At 44.3% G+C, this 24,178-nt stretch overlaps 1 protein-coding gene across 2 annotated transcripts; it reads right to left on the bottom strand.

Moving 5' to 3' along the window:
- Positions 1–2,320: 2,320 nt before the first annotated feature.
- ZCCHC10 (zinc finger CCHC-type containing 10) lies at positions 2,321–18,454 on the bottom strand. 2 transcript variants are annotated; one of them, XM_040344621.1, is made up of 4 exons: positions 18,319–18,454; positions 12,917–13,078; positions 8,457–8,492; positions 2,321–4,747 (listed from the first exon to the last, which is right to left on the bottom strand). In XM_040344621.1, the coding sequence occupies exons 1-4, from the start codon at positions 18,399–18,401 to the stop codon at positions 4,468–4,470; spliced, it is 561 nt and encodes a 186-aa protein (XP_040200555.1). In that variant the 5' UTR covers positions 18,402–18,454; the 3' UTR covers positions 2,321–4,467. The 2 variants fall into 2 exon arrangements, with proteins under 2 accessions (XP_040200555.1, XP_040200553.1); XM_040344619.1 differs by having other exon boundaries at positions 8,457–8,495; positions 18,319–18,452.
- Between the last annotated feature and the right edge of the window lie 5,724 nt (positions 18,455–24,178).

Here is a 24,178-nt window from a genome sequence, read left to right as displayed (position 1 = left end):
TACAGCGGCTCCAGCCCAAGGTGTCAGTTTTTTTGCTTTCAGCCTGCTGGGTTGAACAATAAAACTAGCAGTGTGCACTAAGCTTTAAAGTGGGAGGGTTTACAGTACTGTCAATCCAGATAGTGGACAGCTGCCAATTGACAACCTGCAAGCTTGTGAAATCAGCTGTGCCAATGCAACATATTGTCATTTCACCATAGTACAAGCACACACAGCCTACAAAAGATTGCAATTCAGAAGCAGTGCAGCATTGTTACCTCACTGTCACAGGAAGCTGCATTAGGTGGATGTTACTGGCAGGCTCAACAAGTATTTGTGAAACTTTTGCAGGGGGACAAAGAGAAAACCAATAGTGCAAATGCCGCTAATTGCTGTAATTTTTTTTTTTTTTTATACAAAGAGGCTACAGTTTTTAAATAACTTTTTTCTTTTCCTAAAGGTATTGAGGATATTATAAATAGTCCAATGGTACCTTAGCTTATATCTTCACTCAACTTAAAAGAAAGAAATAATAAAAAGAAAAAACATCATACATTTATTAAACCAAAAAATTGATACAATGTGACATTTATCTTCATTGTGCTGGACAAGCCTGCAACACAGGAATGTTGCAAACTTTCTTATTTACAGACATGGCACTTTGTTATACAATTCAGTTTTTTAATTTGATTAATTGCACATAAAATTTTAAAAAGGAAAACAGATCACAGAAATATAAGAGCGGTCATTGCTGCATTTACTCTAAAATTGCTAATTATCAGCAATCTTCGACTTTAGAGCTTTCTAAATTCCAGCTTCCAGAAAAAAAAAAACAGCAAGTGAACGCAGAACTAATCTGCATACTTGTTCCGAGTCCATGTTTGAAACCACTAAAGCCAAAGAATTACCATGACAGGGAAACCACTAGCATTTATGCCCTGTTCACACCTGAGCGATTTTCTGCTTGAAGCCTGTAGCTCTAATTCGCTCAAAGCATTCCATTAAATTTCAATATCCCCAGTTCACATCTGAGCATTTTTTTCGCATATACCAAAAGACTGTCGCTCAAAAAAGTACAAGTTTTTTTTTTTTTTTTTTAGGCAGATTGGCCCCTTGGGCTTCAAAGTGAACACTTGAAAAAGGCTCAACATGAGTGTTTTACAAGTGTTTTGTTGCATGTTTTCTGACAAAACAGCAGCTCTCCACCCTGAATCTCCTCCCCCTATTGCTTTCTATTGGCTAAAATAAAAACACCTGAAGTTTGAATACGCTTCTAAATAGCTCGTAATATGATTGCAATACTCTGCTCAGTTGTGAACGGGGCCTTAAGCAGAGCTACAATGGCAGTTCCTGTACTTCTATCATGACAGGTTTACAAAAAAAAATAAAACTATAATACTTAAAAGTACAGTACTGGGCATATCACTTCTTTTCTCTTTTTTCATAAAAATAGAACACTATAGGCCACTCAGTTAATAATACACCCTGATATCACCCAATGTTTATTCAGATAAATCTTCCGTTATATACTCCTCTATAAAAATAACTCTCAAAAGCAGTATTATAGAAGTTGTTCGCTTTGAGAACATACCTTTTACACCTTGTTATCTTTGCACAGTCACTCTATGCATATGATAAAATGAACACACTCTAACTACATAATGCCTATTGAACCGTGTAGAAGACCTGGTTTCTTTTCTACCCACTGCTATCCCAGGCACGTTTCTAGCACACTGCACTACAGAAAGAAATCTGACTTGGGAGCAAACATACAAACAGATTGGCTGTACACTCCTAAAGCCCTTTGTCTAAGCCAGTGGTTCTCAACCTTTTTAGTGCTGTGACCCCTTGATAAAATTTCCCAAGCTGTGGGGACCCCTAACAGTAAAATTATTTTCGAAGCGTGGGTTGTCGGCACCCAAGGCAAGAAAAAGAAAATGTGCGCCCCCAACCCATGGACATTTAGCGCTCCGTGAGTCCCTTCCACTCGTACAGTATTAAAACGCCTTACAGTACATTTTAGGATGTACAACTCTTTCTTTGTTCTCCTTTCTTTCCCTTTTATCTCTCTCTATCCTAATTTCTTGCCCCCATCCCTCTCTAACCGTCTTTCTTGTTTTTTCTCTTATTCTTTCTCTTCCTTTTTCTTTGTTCCTGCCCTTCTTTTCCTCTCCCTTTATATGTATTCTCTATTTGTATTCCTTCTCTTACTCCTAGGTGGGGGGAATGGGAATAGTGGCAATGCTGGAGGGAGTTCTGATCAGCCAACTTGGGTGCTCCTGATTAAGGTCATCTGCTGACCTGAGAATTATAGTGGGGACATTTAATGGGAACTCTAATCACAGGTAGTGTTCCTGTGTCTTAGACTTTGTGGTGTCTCTCAGCAAAGAGACATATGCTGAAATAAGGCGATAGGGACCCCACCCACATTACTCACCAGTCAGCTGACCTCCAGTCTCTGCTCCCCAGCCATGCCGTGAATTGAATGGGCGGCTGTGCTGAGGCCGAGTGGGCAGCCGCGGGCTCCAGGGACAGCCCAGCTGGGCAGCCACAAAAAGGCTGGGAGAGTGGTGCAGGATTCAGGAACAGCCCTCGATTAGTGGACCCCTGGCAAATCGTCATTCGACCCCCAGGTTGAGAACCACTGGTCTAAGCAGTACCATATGCAAGAAACACTGCTTAAAAACAAAGCACAAAAAGCAATGTGAAGTTTAAAAAAGAAAAAGGCTCACATTTAGGCCATGAGGGTAACAGAGGTATTCAGCTCTCCCTTTTTGGTCTCTTTACATTGTGCAATAACCACTATTTAGCATGAATAAACTAACACCATACAGATTCTGCTCTCAGGCACACTTGTGGTTTTTCAATTTAATCTATACTTCGATGCAAAACCTCCTTAAAACCAAACTGAGGGCTCACAATACCCATTAAACGTCTCCCCCCCCCCCCCCACAGATGCACTCCCAACCTCCTTTCTTTTCTGTACCCTCTCCCCTCACTAAAAAAATAATAATAATTCAGGCGTCGGTCTGATCATGTCACATGCCCTCTTCTTACATTGGTAGCTGACAGATCCTTAATGCTGCAGAAAGGAGCACCACACACTGATGTGGTGCCATAGGGGAGAGGGTCCATCATGTCCTGGGCTCACAAAAATGTCTTGAATGATGGCCTTTACCAACCAAGTAGAGGAGCAGCGCACCATCAACAGATCTCAATGGACAGCACCAGAAGTTGGGTACTTTTTTTTAAAATTTCTTTTAAAGCAGAGCTCCACCCAAAAGTGGAAGCTCTGCTTGTCTGTCTCCACCCCACCACCACTGCATTTGGCACCTTTTTGGGGGGGGGATAGGCACCTGGTTTTGACAGGTACTCTTACCCACTTCCAATTGAAACAGCCAGTTGAAGAATTGGCTCAGGTGAGAACACTGCTGGATGCCTGGACAGGTAAGTGCCCTATTAAAAACAGCAGCTACTATATCAGCTTTAAACATGCTGATGACGGTTAGTTTATTTATTAATTTAGTAAAATATGGAAGTTGGGCTTTGAGAACACCACCGAAATACAAAAGCAAAATAGTTTTTTCTCTGGATAACCATAAGAATAGCCAAAAACAAGTAGATGTCTCAGTAAGAATTGGAGCGGATAGGATGTCTACCTGCCCTTAAATGACTTCCACACTACCAAAAACAATAATAACCCAATTTGGATGATTGATGCTCCATAGAAAAGGGAATAGATTAACAGTCGCATAGAGAGATTCCATTTCGTGAAACTGTTGTTTCTTATGATCAGACATGCTTGTTGCCCAAACTCTACACAGCCAAATGAAAAGTGTGGTTTACCTATATCTGGCAGCATTCAGTTACAAATATTGCTTTCTGTAACCTAATAATAATGTAGATCAGAGTTTTCAGCCCTTCTTAAATTGGCACCACTTAAACAGTTTGCAACTCGACTGGCCTACAGGTCCCTAGGAATAGAATTCCTGACATGGCCCAACAGAATGAGAATCATATCTGATCATCCGGAAGCCAAGCCCAGTTGTGCAACCCTAAATAGCATTCAGATTCACAGGTGGCACACATTTGGCAAAGTATAGTTGCAACACATATGCCATACATATAATCTGAAAGTATTTTTGGATTAAAATTGGAAAACCTCTTTACGTTACCCTACATAGCAAATGGAGTGCAGAGAATATTATGTTAGTGTGTTTTGAATGGTAAATATTTGGTCTTTCAAAAGGGAAACAAAGTCACCATTACTTCTAGAGAGTAAAATACAGGAAAAATAGAAAATGATGTAAGCAGTATTTCTAGTTTGAAATAAACATTCAGTAACAAAATCTAAGGTTTGAAAACTTGTACAGGGTAGGACATTAAGTTCACCATCAAAACTGTATTTCTTTAAAGTATAGACTCCAAGAATAACGTTATTCCAATGTGGATGCCTTGAAAAAAAAAACTGGAGGCAAAGGCTGTCATCTAAAGCTTTCTTTTCTTCTTAAGTGGCTCTTCATCTGAGCTACTGTCTTCTTCACTGCTGCTACTGGAGCTTGTATCACTGCTACTGGAAGTTTCTGAGTCAGACTCAGACTCTGATTCAGACTCGGAGAAGCTGTCCTCTGATGAGGAGGAGGAACTGGAAGAGCTGTCCTCAGAGGATGAAGAGGAGCTGGAGCTGTCCTCGCTGTCTGAAGAGGGATCACTGTCTGAGCTGTTGCTGCTTGAGCTTTCACTACTGGAGCTTGTTACACTTTTAGGCCTGAAGAGGGGAAAAAAAAGACAAGACATTTCTTTAGCTAGATATGTACATTTAAAAGCAAACTTCTCACCTAATGTTTTTAAAGGCGAAATTCACCCTTAAGAAAAACAAAACGCACATATTTTTACTGGAAAAAAAAAAAAGTGCATTTTGTTTTTCCACAGAAGCATTCACACACTTCCTCTAGCGCTTTAGCCATACCTCTGTACTGGCTTTCAAATAGAAAGGTGGAGGAAGTGCCAATTGACTGATTCTAGTGGGAATGCCTGTTTCAGGGACAACTGTGTAAAAAGGGAATTCCTTTTTACACAGGAGGGGGGGGGGGTTGGGGTTCCATTACCTTCTTGTGATTCTGGGACAGGAAGTGAAGTTATTATTCCCCAATGGTACACGGGCAGCAACAAATACATTACCAGGGGCTTTAACTTTTCTCTACTCTATCCTGGAAAAATTTAAACTAAACATACATTTCAACCATAGACACTAATTTTGTCATGCCATGTGGATTCCAAAGAACCAACATTGAAAGTATCACTAAAGAGAATTTTTTAAAATAACAAACATGTTATACTTACCTCCACTGTGCAGCTCGTTTTGCAGAATGGCCCTGAACCTGGTCTTCTGGGGTCCCTTGGCGGCTGTCTTGGCTCCCCCCTGCAAGAACTTTCCACCTTCATGGGAGCGAGCTTGCATGGTGGAAAGCTCTTGCAGGTGCGCTCCCGTGATACAGCCCGCGGCTATAGCAGCTCACTGTATCACTCGGCCCTGCCCCCGGAGCGCCGTGTCATTGAATATGATTGACAGCAGCGCGAGCCAATGGCTGCACTGCTATCAATATCCAATGAGGAGCCGACTCAAGCTGGGGGAAACCGTCGCGGGAATGAGCGCATGGAGTTTCGGGGCTTAGGTAAGTAAAACCAGGAGGCTGGGGGGGCCGTCATAGCCAGGTTTTTTTCACTTTAATGCATAGGATGCATTAGGGTAAAAAAAAAAAAAAAAAAACTTTACAACCCCTTTAAAGAAGTGATTTTACATAATGAATTTTAGCTCTAGTACCAAAAACGGCAAATACAGTGTATAAAATGTATTACATACAGTTGGGTCCATAAATATTGGGACATCGTCACAATTTGGCATGTGACTATGTAGGCATTACATGCACCAATGCCTCGTTTCCACTGAGCGGATCGGTTCGGTACGCTTTTTTGGGTGTTTCCATTATGAAAGCGTGCCATAAAAGCGAACCGTACCGGACCATTCTGGGTCCTGCTTCAGATGTGGGGCCATAGAGAATGGAACGGTTCCATTAGGGCGGACCTACAAATACATCTCACTGATTGGTGGACGTGCTAGGCTTTTTTTCTAAACCTTGCATGGTCCCGGATGGTCCGATTTGCAGTGGAAATGCTCTGCAGAATAGACCGGTCCCATTCTAACCGCTCCATTCTTTCTGACCCGAACCGATCCGTGCAGTGGAAACAAGGCATAACAGACCCCAATATGGTTAAATTAAAGAAAATTTGTATAAATGTATTTTTAATATAAACATACATGTTATACAGTATAACATTCATGTTTATATAAAAAACACATTTATACACATTTTCTTTAATTTAACCACATTAGGGTCTGTTAGTGCATGTAATGCCTACATAGTCACCTGCCAAATTGTGAACTTTAAAGAGGATCTAATGTAAACAGATTTTTACCATCCCCATTTTCACTGCCCCAACACCCAACAAGCAAGAAAAGAGCTTCATAATCAACTCAGGTATTCAACTAAAAACCAATCTAGCTGTTCTTCAATCTAGTAATAGCTGGGGAGACGCATTAATGCCACCACTATGTTCAGGCAAAGGCTCCGACTGGCTGTCCACCTAACCAAACAGTCAAAAGCTATGCCTAAACACAGTCCTTGAATAAGGATGAAGTATATACCTGCAAGTCTTAACTACAGCCAAGATCTGCAAGTCAGGAGTCTGGAGTGGTAACCAAGCCAAGTATAGTGCAACCATTTTTCCCTTTAACCACTTGGCACCCAAGAAAGCCCTTGTACATCCTTGAGATGCAGTGGTTATACTGGGATAATGCTCACAGCTTTTATTTTTTTTGGCGGTGATGCTCTTTTTTGTAAAGGTGATCCTAATTAGGAAACGGGAAGAAACTATTATTTTGTCAATTCCGGTTTTCGGTTTTGAGTTTACTGGCCGGTTTCTGCCAAATAAAGCAGCCAATCAGGCTAATCGGCTGATTCGGGGGTCAGAGGAGAGATCAGGGGTCTAATAGACCCCAGATCTCTCCATAAGGTATACCTGTCAGAGCCTATTGTACATTCATTGTGACAGCAATAAAAAAGTGATCAAAGTCTGCTTTTAAAGAAACGGTGTAAAAATAAAATAAATAATTGAAAAAAAAAAATGTTTTAACGTGTCCCCATGTGCAAAGGCGTACGCATATATATAGCTGACCAAGAACTGAGCAATCCGCAGTCAATCGATTGCTCAGTTCTCGGGTTTAAATTTGCCAGGGGACAGCTGCGGCATAACAAAGATGCTGCAGTATGGAGGGGAGTGTGTTTTTTTTTTTTTACAACCCCCCCGTTTTCTTTAAGATTAGGGACTAATGCAACAAGAACGATGGCAAAATGGCAAATATGTCCAGCGACTAGTTGTTGGCATGTGGTTTCATGCAAGGGAAAGCATCTTATAAGAACAAGCACTGTTTACTTTAGACAGAGGTGCCGTCTTTTGCAAACAGGTGTTCATGGATTTGAAAAGATACTTTTCAGGCATTGGCCAACTACAGTTTTTACTGAACCACTGCCCACAACTTATGAAATAACCTTTACATTGTTTATAGCCGAAAAAGGCCATAGGCATAGCCTTTCCCTAATTTTTTTATTTAGAAAATTGTTACCACATAACCTATGAACTTATAGTCTATGTAGACCTCCCATTAACTTTGGTATGCATTGGCCTGAGTTTAGGGGACCATTACAGCAAGTTACAAGTTTGGTGCACTGCCATTCATTGTGAATGGCACCCCAATTCACAACAATGTTAATTGTGGTAAGCAATACTAGCAAAAATGCAGAAGGTTCAATTTTTTGTTGGTGATGGGATAGGCTTTCCATTCAAATTAATTTGCTCCCTTAATGTAATGTAATGCACCTTAAAGTGGAACTGTATTCATTTTCGTAAGGTCTTCGCTCCTGTCTCCGCCTAACAAATTTTAGCCCAATTTTTTTTTTTTTTTTACGTTTACGTCCCCAAATTTTGGACTAGGCAAGATTGATCTGATAGCTCCCCCAAATGCTCAGACATACTGCAGGTCTATGCCAAAACTAACGAAGAGTGTCTATGCATGCACTACATCTCACAAGCTACCTCCTAGAATGTGAGACGAGCTGTTTTCAAGAGGTTACATATATACCAGCAGAGACCTGTGTATGGGCACTGGATCTACAGCATGTATGGGCATTCCTGCAAGGTCACAAGGACCTGTGTCGTTACTGCACATGTGCCAGATCTCCAGTAAAGATGGCAGTGCTGGAGAAAACAATGCTGGTCCTTAAATGCACCACTTTACTTGTGTGAATGGGCCCTAATTCCGCCCTGTAGTAATGTTGCCTTGTAACTTATGAAGGTCCCTTTGGAATTTACCCAAAACAATAACCACACAACTCCAAAAAAGTCCTAAAGAGACATACCTTTTCTTCTTCATCTTTGCTTCCGATATAGTGTTGCTGCTAATGCAAAAACAAAAAGAAAATATATGAATAAATACAAAAAACAAATACTAGGTGTGATTGAGTACACTACATTTTTGGCGATCAGCATAATGTCAGGCATTAATACTGAGCAGAAACAGACATAAAATAATTCTTTACTGACATGTATGTAGGGCTGCAACTAACGATTATTTTAATAATCGATTAGTTGGCCAATTATTGTTTCGATTAATCGGATAATAGCCTTAAAAAAAAAAAAAAAAAAAAACAATTTGGGCCAATTTGTTGTTGGGCAGATTACAAAACACAAATTGCCGCAAAAACACATTACATGCTTTTCTGCAGCTTCTCCATTGAAGTATATTGAACCAAAAAAAAAAAAAGAAATAGCACCGTTTTGCGTTAAAAAGTCCTTACCCTTTTCCAATTACGCAGCAGCTGAAAAAAAATCATGGATGTGAACGTGTCCCATAGGAAAACATGTAAATGAACTGTAGTGTGTTTCTGCAAAAAGCACCAAAAAACAGAGGTGTGACCCCAGCCTGAGATGTTTAGTAACATAATGGGGTTAAAAAAACGAAAATAAGTACAAAAAGAGCAAATAATCGCTACTGTAAGGGGTTAATTTTTTTACTGTGGAACAGTGAAAGTAATATTTACAGTAGCGATTTGCTTTTTTGTACTATAAAGGGCTAACTTTCATTTTTTTAACCCCATTATGTTACTGGCCGATTAATCGATTAGTTGTTTCGGCCCTACATGTATGCACTGCATTTTTGTCATCTCTATAATATAGTTGAGATATTTAAGTAGAAAACACGACAAATGAGAAGGAAAAGTCTGGCATATATACACTGCATTTTATTGAAACAGATTCTTAGACAAGCAAGCACACAACAGTCAAGCATGACCAGGCATCCTCAAATTACGGCCCTCCAGCTGTTGCGGAACTACACATGCCATGAGGCATTGTAAAACTCTGACATTCACAAACATGACTAGGCATGATGGGAATTGTAGTTCCTGAACAACTGGAGGGCCATAGTTTGAAGACCCACAATGTAACCAGACCCAAACTGCGTCCCTCCAGCTGTTGTGAAACTACAAGTCCCATGAGGAATTGCAAGGCTGACAGTTACAAGCATGACTCCCACAGGCAGAGGCATGATGAGACTTGTAGTTGTGCAACAGCTGGAGGGCCACCAGTTTGAGACCCCTGTGTTACAGCCATATTCCAAAAAGGATTACAAATTAATTTTTCCCTCAAAATTCTACAAATACCCTTTAACAAAGTGAAAGAAGTTTAAAATCTTTGCAAATTTTTCATAAAAAATGAAATCACATGTACATAAGTATTTACAGGTTTTGTTATGACACTCAAAATTGAGCTCAGGTACATCCGTTTCCACTGATCATCCCTCAGATGTTTCTACAACTTGGAGTCCACTTGTGGAAATTTCAGTGGATTGGACATGATTTGGAAAGGCACACATCTGTCTATATAAAAAGGTCCCACAGTTAAAAGTGCATGTCAGAGCTCAAATTAAGCCATGAAGTCCAAGGAATTCTCTGTAGACCTAAAACAGGAATGTATAGAGGCACAGCTTTGAGTACAGAAAAGCACATCATCCATCATCCGTAAACGGAAGAAGTTTGGAACCACCAGTACTCTTCCTAGAGCGGACCACCCAAACTGAGCGATCGGGAAATAAGGGCCTTAGTCAGGGAGGTGACCAAGAACCTGACGGTCACTCTGACAGAGCTCCAGTGTTTCTCTGTGGAAAGAGGAGAACCTTCCAGAAGAGCAAGCATCTTTGCAGTACTCCATCAATCAGGCCTGATGGTAAAGTGGCCAGATGAAAGCCACTCCTCAGTAAAAGGCACCGGAAGAACTCTGACCATGAGAAACAAAATTCTCTGGACTGATAAAAAAAAAGGTTAAACTCTTTAGCCTGAATGGCAAGTGTCATGTCTGGAGGAAACCAGGCATTGCTCATCACCTGGCCAATACCAACAGTGAAGCATGGTGGTGTCAGCATCACGATGTAGGAATGTTTTTCAGCAGCAGGAACTGGGAGACTAATCAGGATTGAGGGAAAGATAAATGTAGAAATGTAGCAATGTACAGAGATATCCTTAACCACTTAACCCCCGGACCATATTGCTGCTCAAAGACCAGAGTACTTTTTGCGATTCGGCACTGCGTCACTTTAACTGACAATTGCGCGGTCGTGCGACGTGGCTCCCAAACAAAATTGGCATCCTTTTTTCCCCCACAAATAGAGCTTTCTTTTGGTGGTATTTGATCACCTCTGCGGTTTTTGCGCTATAAACAAAAATAGAGCGACAATTTTGAAAAACAATTAAATTTTTTTACTTTTTGCTGTAATAAATATCCCCCAAAAATATATAAAAAAAAAAAAATTTCTCCTCAGTTTAGGCCGATACGTATTCTTCTACATATTTTTCGTAAAAAAAAAAATGCAATAAGCGTTTATTGATTGGTTTGCGCAAAAGTTATAGCGTTTACAAAATAGGGGGTAATTTTATGGCATTTTTATTAATATTTTTTTTTTTTTTACTAGTAATGGCGGCGATCAGCGATTTTTTTCGGTACTGTGACATTATGGCGGACACTTCGGACACTTTTGACACATTTTTGGGACCATTGGCATTTTTATAGCGATCAGTGCTATAAAAATGCATTGGATTACTATAAAAATGCCACTGGCAGTGAAGGGGTTAACACTAGGGGGCGGGGAAGGGGTCAAGTATGTCCCTGGGTGTGTTCTTACTGTGGGGGGGGGGGGGGGTGGCCTCACTAGGGGAAATCACTGATCTTCTGTTCATACATTGTATGAACAGAAGATCAGCATTTCCCCCCCCCCCCCTGACAGGACCGGGAACTGTGTGTTTACACACACAGCTCCCGCTCTGTAACGAGCCATCGCGTGTGCCCGGCGGCGATCGCGCCCACCAAGCACGTGAGCGGGGGGCGCGCGCGCCGAGAGAGCCGGCGTAGTATGACGGGCTCTCGTGCAGGAGAGCCAACCTGCCGCCGTAGAATGACGGAGGCAGGTCGGCAAGCAGTTAATGAAAACCTGCTCCAGAACAGGGCAACGACCCTAAACACATAGCCAACATAACAAAGGAGTGGCTATGGGACAACTCTGAATGTCCTTGAGAGGCCAGAATTGAACATCTCTGGAGAGATCTGAAAATGGCTGTTCACTGACGGTCCCCATCCAACCTGATGGAGCTTGAGCGGTCCTGCAAAGAAGAATGGAAAACACCGCCCAAAAATAGGCGTGCCAAGCTTGTAGCATCATACTCAAAAAGACTTGAGGCTGTAATTGGTGCCAAAGGTGCTGCAACGAAGTATTGAGCAAAGTGAATAGTTATGTACAAGGAATTTTTTATTTTATTTTTAAAAATTTGCAAAGATTTCAAACAAACTTTTTTCACCTTGTCATTATGGGGTATTTTGAATTAAAATCGAATATTGAAGAAAATAACGATATTAATTTATTTTGGAATAAGGCTGTTACATAACAAAATGTGGAAAATGTGAAGCGCTGTGAATACTTCCTGGATGCACTGTATGCCATCTTGGAAGACTTTTTGGGGGGAAAAAATTGTGATCACAGATTAAAACAGACTCATCAATTCTTTTTGTTCATACTTTTAACAGTGAGAAAGAGTTAACGTAGAACCTTCGTCAGGTCCTATTACTGCTTATGACCTTATTGAGGTGGAGATTTCCCCTTAATCCATAACTCACAGAGAATTAACCCTTTCCCTCCCACTCCACATACACTTTTTTACGTAATTATAAACTAGAGTGGATGTGGAATATCTAACCATAATGAATAGGGGACCACATTAATAGAGTTTAACAGTGCACTTTAATTTGTTTTTATTGATCGAGTCAGGCACTGAACACCACTGAACCTGTGCTTTTTTTTTTTATGCTTTTTTTTTATGGTTGGAGTAGTGACATGCAAGAGATATTCCATGGATCTGGTGGTTTGGCATGAGTTTAAGAAATGCCCAAAAATACCTGCTGTGCTTGCAGTATCTTTGTTAATGGCACCCCAAACACACTAAGCAAATACGGTCTTTATGCATGTGCAAGAATGTGTTAAAAAATGTGAGAAGCTCAAAAAAGATGCACAAGCTTGTTGCAGTATGCCAATGAGAATGGAGGCTTGGAGGACTTACTTTACGCAATAAAAGTGAAAAAGAGAGCTACGCTGTAAACACATTATTAAATATGGGTTTTATACATAAAAACTGTAAAAAGCCCCAAGTGTGCATACTTCTCATAACAACTAATACATAAATAGGTTTCATCTTCTATCCAGCTTTCCAAATTAACATATACCAATTTCACTGTAATAAAATACAAGACAATGTACAAGTCTGAAGGCAACATTTACCTTTGACCTAAAAGCATTCTGGCTTCTTTCTCTTTCAATGTTCTCTTTAGCTCAGATGTTCTGGAAGGTCTGTACAGATATTTTCTTTTCCCAGTACATTCATAGCTCCAATGGCCAATCTCTAGGCACTTCTGACAACGTACATTCTGCTTATTTGCTTCCCTAGGATAGAAATGAATAGCACAGATTATTTTTTATTTTTTTTACTGCTGAATATATGATTTGACATAAATGAACATTTACATTTTGTATTAAGTCTTTGAGGGCATACGCTTGTATTCTGCATTCCAAATCCACATTAAAGGCTAACCATTGGTTTGGAATCTCTATCAAAACCAGCAACGGTAGGCTAGCGCTGATTTTTCCAAAAAGATAGCAATGCCATCTGCCTGTCTCACATTCAAAAAAGCAGCTTTATATTATTTCATAGAAAACAAAGCTTTACGTCAATGGCTGAGTAGCGCTCAGGTCAACTCAATTTTGTTTTGGAGAAAGAGTAGAGTAGAACTCTGATGGACCTTGCATTTTATAAATGGGAGTTAAAATGCAGGCTGTAGATTCAAGCAATACATCATTGTCCAGCATAAACCAAAAAGTCTTATCTGCTTCAAATATCTAAAAAGGGACCATTGTGCATACTTTATCTGGGTTAATTAACCACTAGCTTCCCAAGCCTATTCTTACCTCTTCTGTCCTAGATGTAAAAATAATAACTTTTTTGCTACAAAATTAAGTTAGAACCACAAAACATGATATGCATTTTTAAACAGAGGCCCTGGAGAATAAAATTGTGGGTGTTGCAAATTTTTATTTTACAGGGTATTTGCGCGTTTTTTTTTTTTTTATAAATAAAAAAAATTAAAACACACAAACTTTAATGCACAAACAAAATATTTTATTTTTTTTGGTACACAAAGTAAATAAATACCCAACATGTCACGCTTTAAAATTACGCGACATGTTGCGTGGAACAGCAGCAAACTACAGTTTCTAAAAATCTCCATAGGCGACACTTTAAATGCCTTTACAGGTTACCAGTTTATAGTTAGAGTGGAGGTCTGGTGATAGAATTATTTCTCCCGCTCTGACACAATACCTCACATGTGTGGTGTGATAGTCGTTTATTTTATAACACCGTTTCTATAAGCACCTAATCACACCAAGATCTGTGTTTTTACATGCTTTCCAAATTTATTAATGGCGCAGTTTCTATCCGGGAAGACAGAAGTGATGAAAATGCTCTTTGCTTCCAGTCTTCTAGACCAGGGGTCTCCACTATGGCCCTTCAGTTGTTCAGGAACTACAATTCCCATCATATCTAGTAGGGTTGTCCTGATACCGATACTTGTACTGTCAGCGGTGATCAGTGCGTTGGAAAGTTACAAGCACCAATCACCGCTGTATAGATTTAAAAGTAATTTCTCCGCTTCTCTCTCCCCCAGCTTTCAGCTGCTTTAAAATCAGCGGTGATCGGTGCTTGTAACTCCTCCACACACAATCACTGCTGACTGTCCCGTGTCCTCCTCCAGCCCACCTCCGTGCTGCCCTCTCCCTCCGTGTGCCCCGCCGTGTTTCTCTCTCCCTCCGTGTCCCCCGCCGTGTTTCTCTCTCCCTCCGTGTCCCCCGCCGTGTTTCTCTCTCCCTCCGTGTCCCCCGCCGTGTTTCTCTCTCCCTCCGTGTCCCCCGCCGTGTTTCTCTCTCCCTCCGTGTCCCCCGCCGTGTTTCTCTCTCCCTCCGTGTCCCCCGCCGTGTTTCTCTCTCCCTCCGTGTCCCCCGCCGTGTTTCTCTCTCCCTCCGTGTCCCCCGCCGTGTTTCTCTCTCCCTCCGTGCTCCTCCTCCACCCCCTGGAACTGTCGGGATGAAGAGCGGCAGTAGGAGCAGGTAAATCCGGCTCCTTACTGCTCCGAATGGACAGAGTCAGTGATTACTGACTCTATCCATTCACATAACTGAAACATCGTAAACTGTGATTACAATGTTTCAGTTTATGAATGAAGAGAAGACGCTGTCTTTTCTCCATTCATTTTCAGCGCACCTGAGGCTGCTGAGAAAGGGACTGGGGAACATGTGTACCTAGTCCCTTTCTCTGTCTCAAAGGGGAGATGTCAGAGGTCTGTTGAGACCCCTGATATCTCACCAAAAAAAAAAAACACACTAACACGGTACAGCCCCCCCCCCCCTTTAAAAAAAGCATTAATAAATAAAAAATTTAAAACAAATTAAAAATATATATATATATATATATATACTGACACATGTGCCACTGTCACATGAGATTAAATCGGTATTTGGCATCGGCGAGTACTTGAAAAAAAGTATCGGTACTTGTACTCGGTCTTAAAAAAGTGGTATCGGGACAACCCTAATATCTAGTCATGTCTGTGAATGTCAGAGTTTTACAATGCCTCATGGGACGTGTAGTTTTGCAACAGCTGGAGGACCGTAGTCAGAAGATCCCTGTTCTAGACCATAGAGGTGATCGGAGACTATCCTGTGTAATTACAGCCAGCACAAATATCGGATAAAATACTGGGCTCCCTGCTGGAATGACAGAGCCCGGAGGGGCACCGGAGTGCAGTTCGTCCGTCAGCTTCTATGGAAAGGGCATAACCGAAAAAGCCTTGTTGGGTTGAAAAAAAAAAACTAGTAGTTTGTGCTAAGCATTAAAAATGCAGCTTTATTTATCTGATCCTCCGTGTTGTAAGACTGGTTCCCGCAACCTCTTCTCCCCTATGCTCCAGCGATGGCAGGTTCTTAGACATCATTGTGCATTGCTGGAAAGTGTGTGATTCTGCATGTGTTCACAGTGTGAACAAAGCCTTGGTCTACCTTCAATCAGAGAATTGCTCTGGTAAAATAAAACCAATTAAACTCAACCGTTAAATTGACCCTAGTAGGTCTAACATAAGGACCCTGACTTTTGACTCCAAATAAGTAGGATCACGACTTTCTACATAATCTTGACTGGCATCAGAATGTATGTAATCCACAAAGGAATTTGTGTATAGCTCTTGTAAAATGGATTTTAATAATGATTATTAGTGGCCTGGCATAGCTACCATTTTGAGCAAAAAAAAAAAAAGTTTACCGTGCAATGTATTGTAACAATCCACCACACCACCCCTTCACAACTGACACCAGCCCACAACATTTCAGTGTGTAAGCTGGTGTAAACAAGCCCTTAAAAGTTCAGTTGGGCTTTAGCTTGCATGCACACTTAGGGCTCTTTCACACGGGCGGCCTGTTCAGGTCCGCCTGCCAGTTTTTTTTGCAGACCTGAATGGGCGCTCCGTGCTCCATAGAGCCGCGGATGTCAGCGGTGACATGCCCGCTGACATCCGATCCGCCAAAGTGTGACGGAGGAAAAACCTACTTTTCCATCCGCCTGGCGGATCGGATGAACACGTTTATCTACCATGACACTTTTTTAAACAAACACTATTCCAAAAAAAGAAGACACGAACATGAGATTTTTACTTTTATGTTTGAGGATTGCATATAAAAATCATATTTGCAATATAATATCTCAAAAAGAACCTAGAACATCCTTTTTACATTTCCTTGGTTACTTCCTGATTTCTTGCCTAGGCAAATGATGTCCTACATCCCAGGAGTCTTAAGGAGAGGAGGAGGAGGGGTTTTCTCAGCTAAACACAATCTCCTTCATGCATGCCTGAGCTAAGGGTAACAATGGTGATTCTGCACAGCCGGTCCACACTGTTAGACCCCTTTCACACTGAGGGCGTATTGCAGGCGCTATAGCATTAAAAAATAGCACCTGCAATCCGCCCTCAAACAGCTGCTCCAGTGTGAAAACCTGAGGGCTTTCAAACTGGAGCTGCAAAAATACGGAGGAAAACTTGGACAGCCACACTCCAGAAAACGTTCCTTTTATTAAAACAGGTCACAAAAAATACATGCCACAGCAAAAAATAAAAAAGGAGCCGACGCGTTTCACTGTAGCTCAGTGCTTATTCATAGCTAATTTCACACTGGAGCGTTGAGCTAGCAGGACGGTAAAAACAATTCCTGCAAGCCGCATCTTTGGAGCGGTGCGTTTACCGCTCCTCCACCGCTGCTGGCCATTGAAACCAATGGGACTGCGCGGCTATACTGCCCGAAATCCGGCAGCGCATTGCGGGCGCTTTTAACCCTTTCTCACCGGCTAGCAGCCGAAATGCGCCACAAATCCGCCCATGGCGTCGGCGGTAAAAATAGTGGCGTTTTACCGTTGACGCTATGGGTGGCTCAGTGTGAAAGGGGTCCAACAGTAAAATTCAGTGGGCAGTCGGCAAGCAGGTAATGAATTTTTATGGTTGATTTAGATTATTGATGCAGTTGTACATTTTTGTTTTACATCTCCGATGACTGCTATAGGCGCTGCACTTTAGTGCACCAGATTTTTTTTTGTTGCTAGCTGCCTTCTTCTTTTCCACCAAGCGCTGACTCCCATATTTCACAAACTTCCCGAAACCTAACTGGAATGTTCCCAGGACGTTGCTAAGTGAGGCCTAGTCATTACTGCTCACCTCCACCATTACGGATGGAGCTTTGGCGTGTTTGCACACTCCACGTGCAGAGCCCATCAGGAAGTCTGCACGGCGCTGCGCTAACCACAGGCGGGGGAGACATTTCCCAATCTCTGCAGCCGAGCATCGGGAAATGTCTCCCTGGCTGTGATTAGCACAGCGCCGTGCTCACTTCCTGGCGGGCTCTGCACGTGGAGTGTGCGAACACGCCGGAGCTCATCCCTCTCCACCATAACAGATGTGAGCGCTAAAAGTCTGAGCTCACAGCTACTGCATTGGGTAAGAGAAAGCGAATGTGAGAGGGATTGATATCAGAGAAAAACGCTCACTTCTGTGATGGTGAACAGTAATGACTAAGCCTCGCTTAGAAACATCCCAGGAGAATTCCAGTCAGGCTTCGTGAGGTACATACACGTCCTATTCAATTTTAGTCAAAGCTGTCCTGTTAGTTTCTATCTACAGACACCCCTTTATCTGCCTAGGCAGTTTTTTGGTAAACACACCCCTTCAGGAGGGTTCTGGGTTCTTATAGACTTGTATAGAAATACAAATGCAATGAAGTGATACAGGCCCATAGAGATCTGTCAGTTCTGCCTTGAATAGCCCTGCTTTGGGAGCCCCTGAATCCATGGGTTCAGTTCCTGAAGAGTACACCACCATGGCAGGCTCACACACTAGCAGACGATACACTTTGCCAGCACCACTACCATCCCGTACTAAGCTCCATCCACACCCACAGAACCGGAACTCCAGCCAGAGTCAGCGAATGGCCCACCTAACCCGCCCCGTATGACGCCATGACACCCCAGCGAACCCTTGGCCTACGTCTCGCACACATCCTCCCCACCCCACCGCGTCCTAATGGAAACTTACGCCTGCCTGCGAGCGATCAGCCGGTGCATGGGGGTAGCCATGTTGCTGAAGGCCAGACGCTGTCCCCGTTGCATGCTGGGCATTGTCAGCTCCTGGAGAGCGCGACATCGAGGTACGCCGAGGCTCCGGCGGCCATATTTGACACGGGCAAGAGGTCAGGCCAGTCTGTGTCTGTTATTACCATGTGTGGTGTGGCTGTTTATGATTCTTTATATTTATTTATACATTTATTTTTTTGCTGGTCAAGGTGAATCAGAGAAGTTAAAACACACACGTTTATGCATTGTGACTCTATAAAATTCACTGAACGCAAAGTCTGCATTTTATTAACCACTTAAGGACCAAGCCTCTTTCTGAGATTTGGTGTTTACAAGTTAAAAACAGTTTTTTTTTTTTTGCTAGAAAATTACATTACATTATATAGATTTTTTTCTAACACCCTATAGAATATAATGGTGGTGGTTGCAATACTTTTTGTCACAACGTTTACAAGCGCACTTGTAAAAAATGTTTTTGGAAAAAAAAACACTTTTTTTTGGGGGGGGGGTCACTTTTTTTTGGGGGGGGGGGATCACTTTTTTGGGGGGAAAAAATCAAATAAAACAGTAAGGTTAGCCCAATTATTTTTGTATATTGTGAAAGATAATGTTACACCAAGTAAACTGATACCCAACATGTCACGCTTCAAAGTTGCACCCGCTCGTGGAATGATGAAAAAATGTTACCCCAAAAAAAACTCCATAGGCGACGTTTAAAAAATTCTACAGGTTGCATGCTTTGAGTCATAGAGGAGGCCGAGGGCTAACGATTGTGGCGATACCTGACGTGTGGTTTAAACACCGTTTTCATATGCGGGCGCTACTCGAGTATGCATTCACTTCTGCGCGTGAGCTCGGCGGGCAGGCCCCGGATTTACTCCCTTTGCCCCCCCAAGGCTGGGTCCTTCAACCCCCCCCCCTCCCACACACACACACCCCATCACATAGGGGGGTCTTCATCCAGACCGGCCCAGGGCACAACACATCAGGGTACAGTGCACATCAGGGCACGGCACAGAGCTCAGCACATCAGGGCACAGCACATCAGGGTACAGAGCCCAGCACATCAGGGCACGGGGCACATCAGGGCACATCACATCAGGGTACAGGGCACACAATAATGTGTAATAAGTTCTCTTTCATGTCACTCTTCTTCCCTGGCGGCCTCTCCTCTCTTCTCGTCCATCCCAGATGATGTCACAAACAAATGGGGATGGACGAGAAGAGAGGAGGGGCCGCCGGGGAGCAGAGTGACATGAGAGAGAACTTATTACACACGCTTCCTGCTCTACTCTCCATGCTGGCTAAATCTCGATCTACCCGTCAGGCGCCAGCTGTCGACGATTGACGGGTAGACTGCCGCGGACCTCCGATGCAGATTAGGTGGCCGCTGTAACTGGCCCACTCCCTGTAGTCCCGATGGCCAGTCCATCCCTGCCCCTTTTTACAGCGGTGCCAGCGCCGCCCCTGCACCCACTGCCGCCCCGAGGCCTGGCTTCGGTGGCCTTGTCTGGAATCTGGCCCTGTCGGCGGGACGGGGCGCGTTTACATTTTTTTTTTTTTCTTATTTATTTTACATTTTAATTTTTACACTGTTCTTTTAAAAAAAAAACACTTTTATTTCTATTACAAGGAATTTAAACATCTCTTGTAATAGAAAAAAAGCATGACAGGTCCTCTTAAATATGAGATCTGGGGTCAAAAAGACCTCAAATCTCATATTTACACTAAAATGCAATAATTTTTTTATTTTTTATGTCATTTGAAAAGTCCCTTTAAGAGCAATGATGTGGAGACAGGTGGGGGCCATCTTCCACTCGTCTCCATGTCAAGCCAGGGACAGGATCCCATCGCCTTCACCATTGACGGTGGCTCTGATAAACGGCAGCGGGCACCAGAGAGCAGCGGGAGGGGGGCGGGCCCATCTCCTGCCGCCAATAAAAGTGATCTTGCTGCAAATCCGGAGCAGAGACCACTTTTTTCTTGAAGAGGACCCGCCCACTCTTGAAGAGGATACTGGGGTAATGGTAGATATCTGCTGCCATAACAACGGTATTCCTCTTCAAAGTACCAACGTAAAACGACGGGGGGGTTCCGGAAGTGGTTAATGTCCACATTCCATACATAGGCTGCCGGAGCTGCAGGGTGCAGCTAGGGTAGCCTACGTTTCTTCCCAAGAATAAATATGTAAGGCTACTTTCACACTGGGGCAGTTTTCAGGCGCTTTAGCACTGGAAATAGCCTCTGAAAAGCGTCTCCCATTCATTGCAGTGTGACTTTTCACACTGAGGTGGTGCGCTTGCAGGACATTAGGCAAAGTCCTGAAAGCAGCATCTTTGGGGTGGGTTGGGAGCGTTGTATTTAGTGCTCCCAAAATGCCCTGCCCATTGCAATGAATGGGCAGCACCTTGAAAGCACTGCAAAACTGGACTTTGTACCATTTTTTTTTTTTGGGGGGGGGGGGGGGGGATAAAAAAAAGAGCTGCTAAAATGAGCGGCGTTTAAAAAGCTAACAGCCGGGCGTCCCAGTGTGAAAGTAGCCTAATGGAATGCAGCTTGCCAGGCCTTGGAAGTGAAATGTCACTCTCCCAATCAACATGTTTGTGCTATAAATAAAAAAAGTGACAATTTTTTATTTATTGTTTATTTTACTTTCTGCTATAAAACATTTCCAATAAAAATTTAAAAAAAATCGTATTTTTTCATAAATTTTGGCAATATGTATTCTGCTACATATTATTAAAAAATAAAAAAACAATAAGCGTATATTATTATTATTATACAGGATTTATATAGCGCAGTTTGTGCTGCGCTTTGCAACACAAGGGCAGATAGTAAACAAATCAATACGGGAGGCAACAGAGGGCCCTGCTCGTTAGAGCTTACAATCTAGGATATTGATTGCCTGACACTTTTTTGGGAACCAGTAACACCAATACAGTGATCAGCGCAAAAATATGCACTGTCACTATACTAATGACACTGGCAGGGAAGGGGTTAACATCAGGGGCGATCAAAGGGTTAAATGTGTGCCTAAAATTTGTATGGTTACTGTGTGTGAGGTGCTTGTACTATAAGAAGGCAGAGATTTGTATTCCTGCTTTGCAGAAACGCAGGATCAATACCTTACCTACTGACAGAACGACAGTCTGCCTTGTTTACATAGGCATACCGCTGTTCTGCTTGTGTCCTGAACGATTGGTAGGTCCCGGTGGACTCAATGGGGCTGATTTACCAAAGCCTTTACTCCATGACTCATGGAGTAAAAGCAGGAGTAGCAGCCGTTTGGTCATTTACTAAAGAAATACGCTGCTAGTGCAGTGTATTTCCCTAGTTACTAATGTGCTCCGTGCGCCCAGGAGAGGGTGCATTGTGCACCTGATAGACCTGGCGCATGGCACATTGAAATGTAAATTGCGGGGGTTTGGGCGGGAGTTTATTAGGGGGGGAGGTGGGGGGATGCAGGGGAAGTGAAGTGACATGTGTTTGAATGTGTTTGGCGGGCCGAATTGAAAGTGAAAGTGTTTTTTGAAAACAGATCCCCGTACGCTTGCACAGTGCGCCTGAACCTCGGGAGGTTCATTTGCATACTGGGCATGCGTAGAGAGAAATTTCGGAGCTTCCCGTGCGCCGTGTCAGTACGCCGTGAAAATCTTGGTAAATACCAAGCGGCGTACCCGTGATTGCGCTGCGTGACGCGGCGCACGGGAATCTCCGAGCTGTTTTCAGCCATGAAGGGGAACTCCGCGCCAAATTTCAAACTTGAAATCGGCGCGGGTCCCCCTCCAGGGCTACATTAGGCTCTTAGGCTTGGTCCGGAACGTGAGGGGTTAAACCCGCGCCGATTCGGCGCGGGGTTCCCCCCCCAGATCCAAACCAAGGCCTCATCCCAAGCACACAGTCTGGCCCGGACAGGAATGGGGGTGGGGACGAGCGAGCGCCCCCCCTCCTGAGCCGTACCAGACCGCATGCCCTCAACATGGGGGAGTGTGTGCTGTGGGGGAGGGGGGCACTGCCCCCCCACCCCACAGCACTCTTGCCCCCATGTCGATAGGGACAAGAGCCTCTTCCCGACAACCCTTGCCATTGGTTGTCGGGGTATGCGGGCGGGGCTAATCGGAATCTGCAAGCTCCCTTTAATAAGGGGGCCCCCAGATGCCGGCCCCCCACCCTATGTGAATGAGTATGGGGTACATCGTACCTCTACCCATTCACCTGGGGGAAATGTAAAGTTAAATAAAACACCACACAGAATAAAATATTTTATTAATCAGCTCCGGAGCCCCCCCTTTCTTCTTTAGCTCTTTCACAAGGGGGGGTTTCTTCTCTCCCGATCTTCTGCCGGGACCCTGGGCTTCGGTGATTTCTGCCGGGGGAGGGCGCCATCCCTCGGTCCTCTCCGGAGCCTTCCGCTGGGGGCCCCCACCCCATTTAAGCTCTTTTACATTAGGGGGGGGCCATCCGGACTTCGGCGACTTCTGCCGGGGGATGGCGCCTATCCCCCGGTCTTTCTGCCAGGGTTCCGGTCTTCCTGGTCTTCTGCCGGGGGTGCGCCAACTCCCCGGTCTTTTCTCTGCTCCCTCTTCTGCCTGGCTCCCCCGCGGAGCCAGGGCTTTCTTCCGTCTTCTTTCTTCTCTCTTCCTTCTTCTGCCTGTCTCCTCCGGGAGCACAGGGCTTGTCTGCGCTGTCCTCTCCCTTCTCTTCCATTGGATGCTGACACGACGAGGTTCCGCGCTGACATGACGTGTCAGCGGCGGGCATCGACTTATATAGGGCAATGCCACCATGTGACCTCAACCCATGTGACATCACATTCCCTGGGCATGATGGGAATGTGATGTCACATGGGTTGAGGTCACACGGTGGCATTGCCCTATATAAGTCGATGCCCGCTGCTCAGACGGCATTCCAGCGCGGAACCTCGTTGTGTCAACATCGAATGGAAGAGAAGGGAGAACACAGCGGAGACAAGCCCTGTGCTCCCGAAGGAGCCAGGCAGAAGCGGAAGGCACAGCAGAAGCCCGGAGGGTGGCGCCCTCCGGCGGAAGAAAGCCCTGTGCTCCGCGGAGGAGACAGGCAGAAGCGGAAGGCATCGCAGAAGCCCGCGGGTGTCGCCCCCCGGCGGAAAACACCGTAGAAGCCCGGGACCCTCCCCCAAAGGCAAGGAGCCTCACTGGTGAAGGGGGTCCCGGTGAAAGACGGCGCTGAAGACGGGGGCGGTGCAGGTGCACCCCCCCCCCGCAGAAACCGACGAAGCCCGGGACCCTCCCCCAAAGGCAAGGAGCCTCACTGGTGAAGGGGGTCCCGGTGAAAGACGGCGCTGAAGACGGGGGGGGGGGGTGCACCCACCCGCAGAAACCGATGAAGCCCGGGACCCTCCCCCAAAGGCAAGGAGCCTCACTGGTGAAGGGGGTCCCGGTGAAAGACGGCGCTGAAGACGGGGGGGTGCAGGTGCACCCCCCCCGCAGAAACCGACAAAGCCCGGGACCCTCCCCCAAAGGCAAGGAGCCTCACTGGTGAAGGGGGTCCCGGTGAAAGACGGCGCTGAAGAGGGGGGGTAGGTGAACCCCCCCGCAGAAAGCGACGGAGCCCTCCCCCATAGGCAGGAGCCTCATGGTGAAGGGGGCTCCGGCAGAAGACGGCGAAGCCCGGGGCCTAATGGGGTGGTGGTGGGGGGCCCCGGCAGAAGACCCCCGGCAGACTAATAAATTCATTTATTAATGTGTGTTGTGTTTTATTTCTTTACATTTTTTCCCCAGGTGAATGGGTAGGGGTACAATGTACCCCATACTGCTTCACATAGGGTGGGGGGCCGGAATCTG

The sequence above is a fragment of the Rana temporaria genome, chromosome 3 (assembly GCF_905171775.1).
Source record: "Rana temporaria chromosome 3, aRanTem1.1, whole genome shotgun sequence".
NCBI lineage: Eukaryota > Metazoa > Chordata > Amphibia > Anura > Ranidae > Rana > Rana temporaria.
The sequence above is the reverse complement of the archived record's forward strand: the minus strand, read 5'-3'. Positions and strand labels throughout refer to the sequence as shown.

Bases quoted from the DNA above. Each gene is read 5' to 3' on its own strand.
- ZCCHC10 (XM_040344619.1), bottom strand. From the start codon at position 18,401: ATGCCCAGCATGCAACGGGGACAGCGTCTGGCCTTCAGCAACATGGCT. The intron at 13,079-18,318 runs GTAAGTTTCCAT...TTTCTATCCTAG, and splicing joins CTGATCGCTCGCAGGCAGGC to GGAAGCAAATAAGCAGAATG. The intron at 8,496-12,916 runs GTAAATGTTGCC...TTTTTGCATTAG, and splicing joins AGAATGCTTTTAGGTCAAAG to CAGCAACACTATATCGGAAG.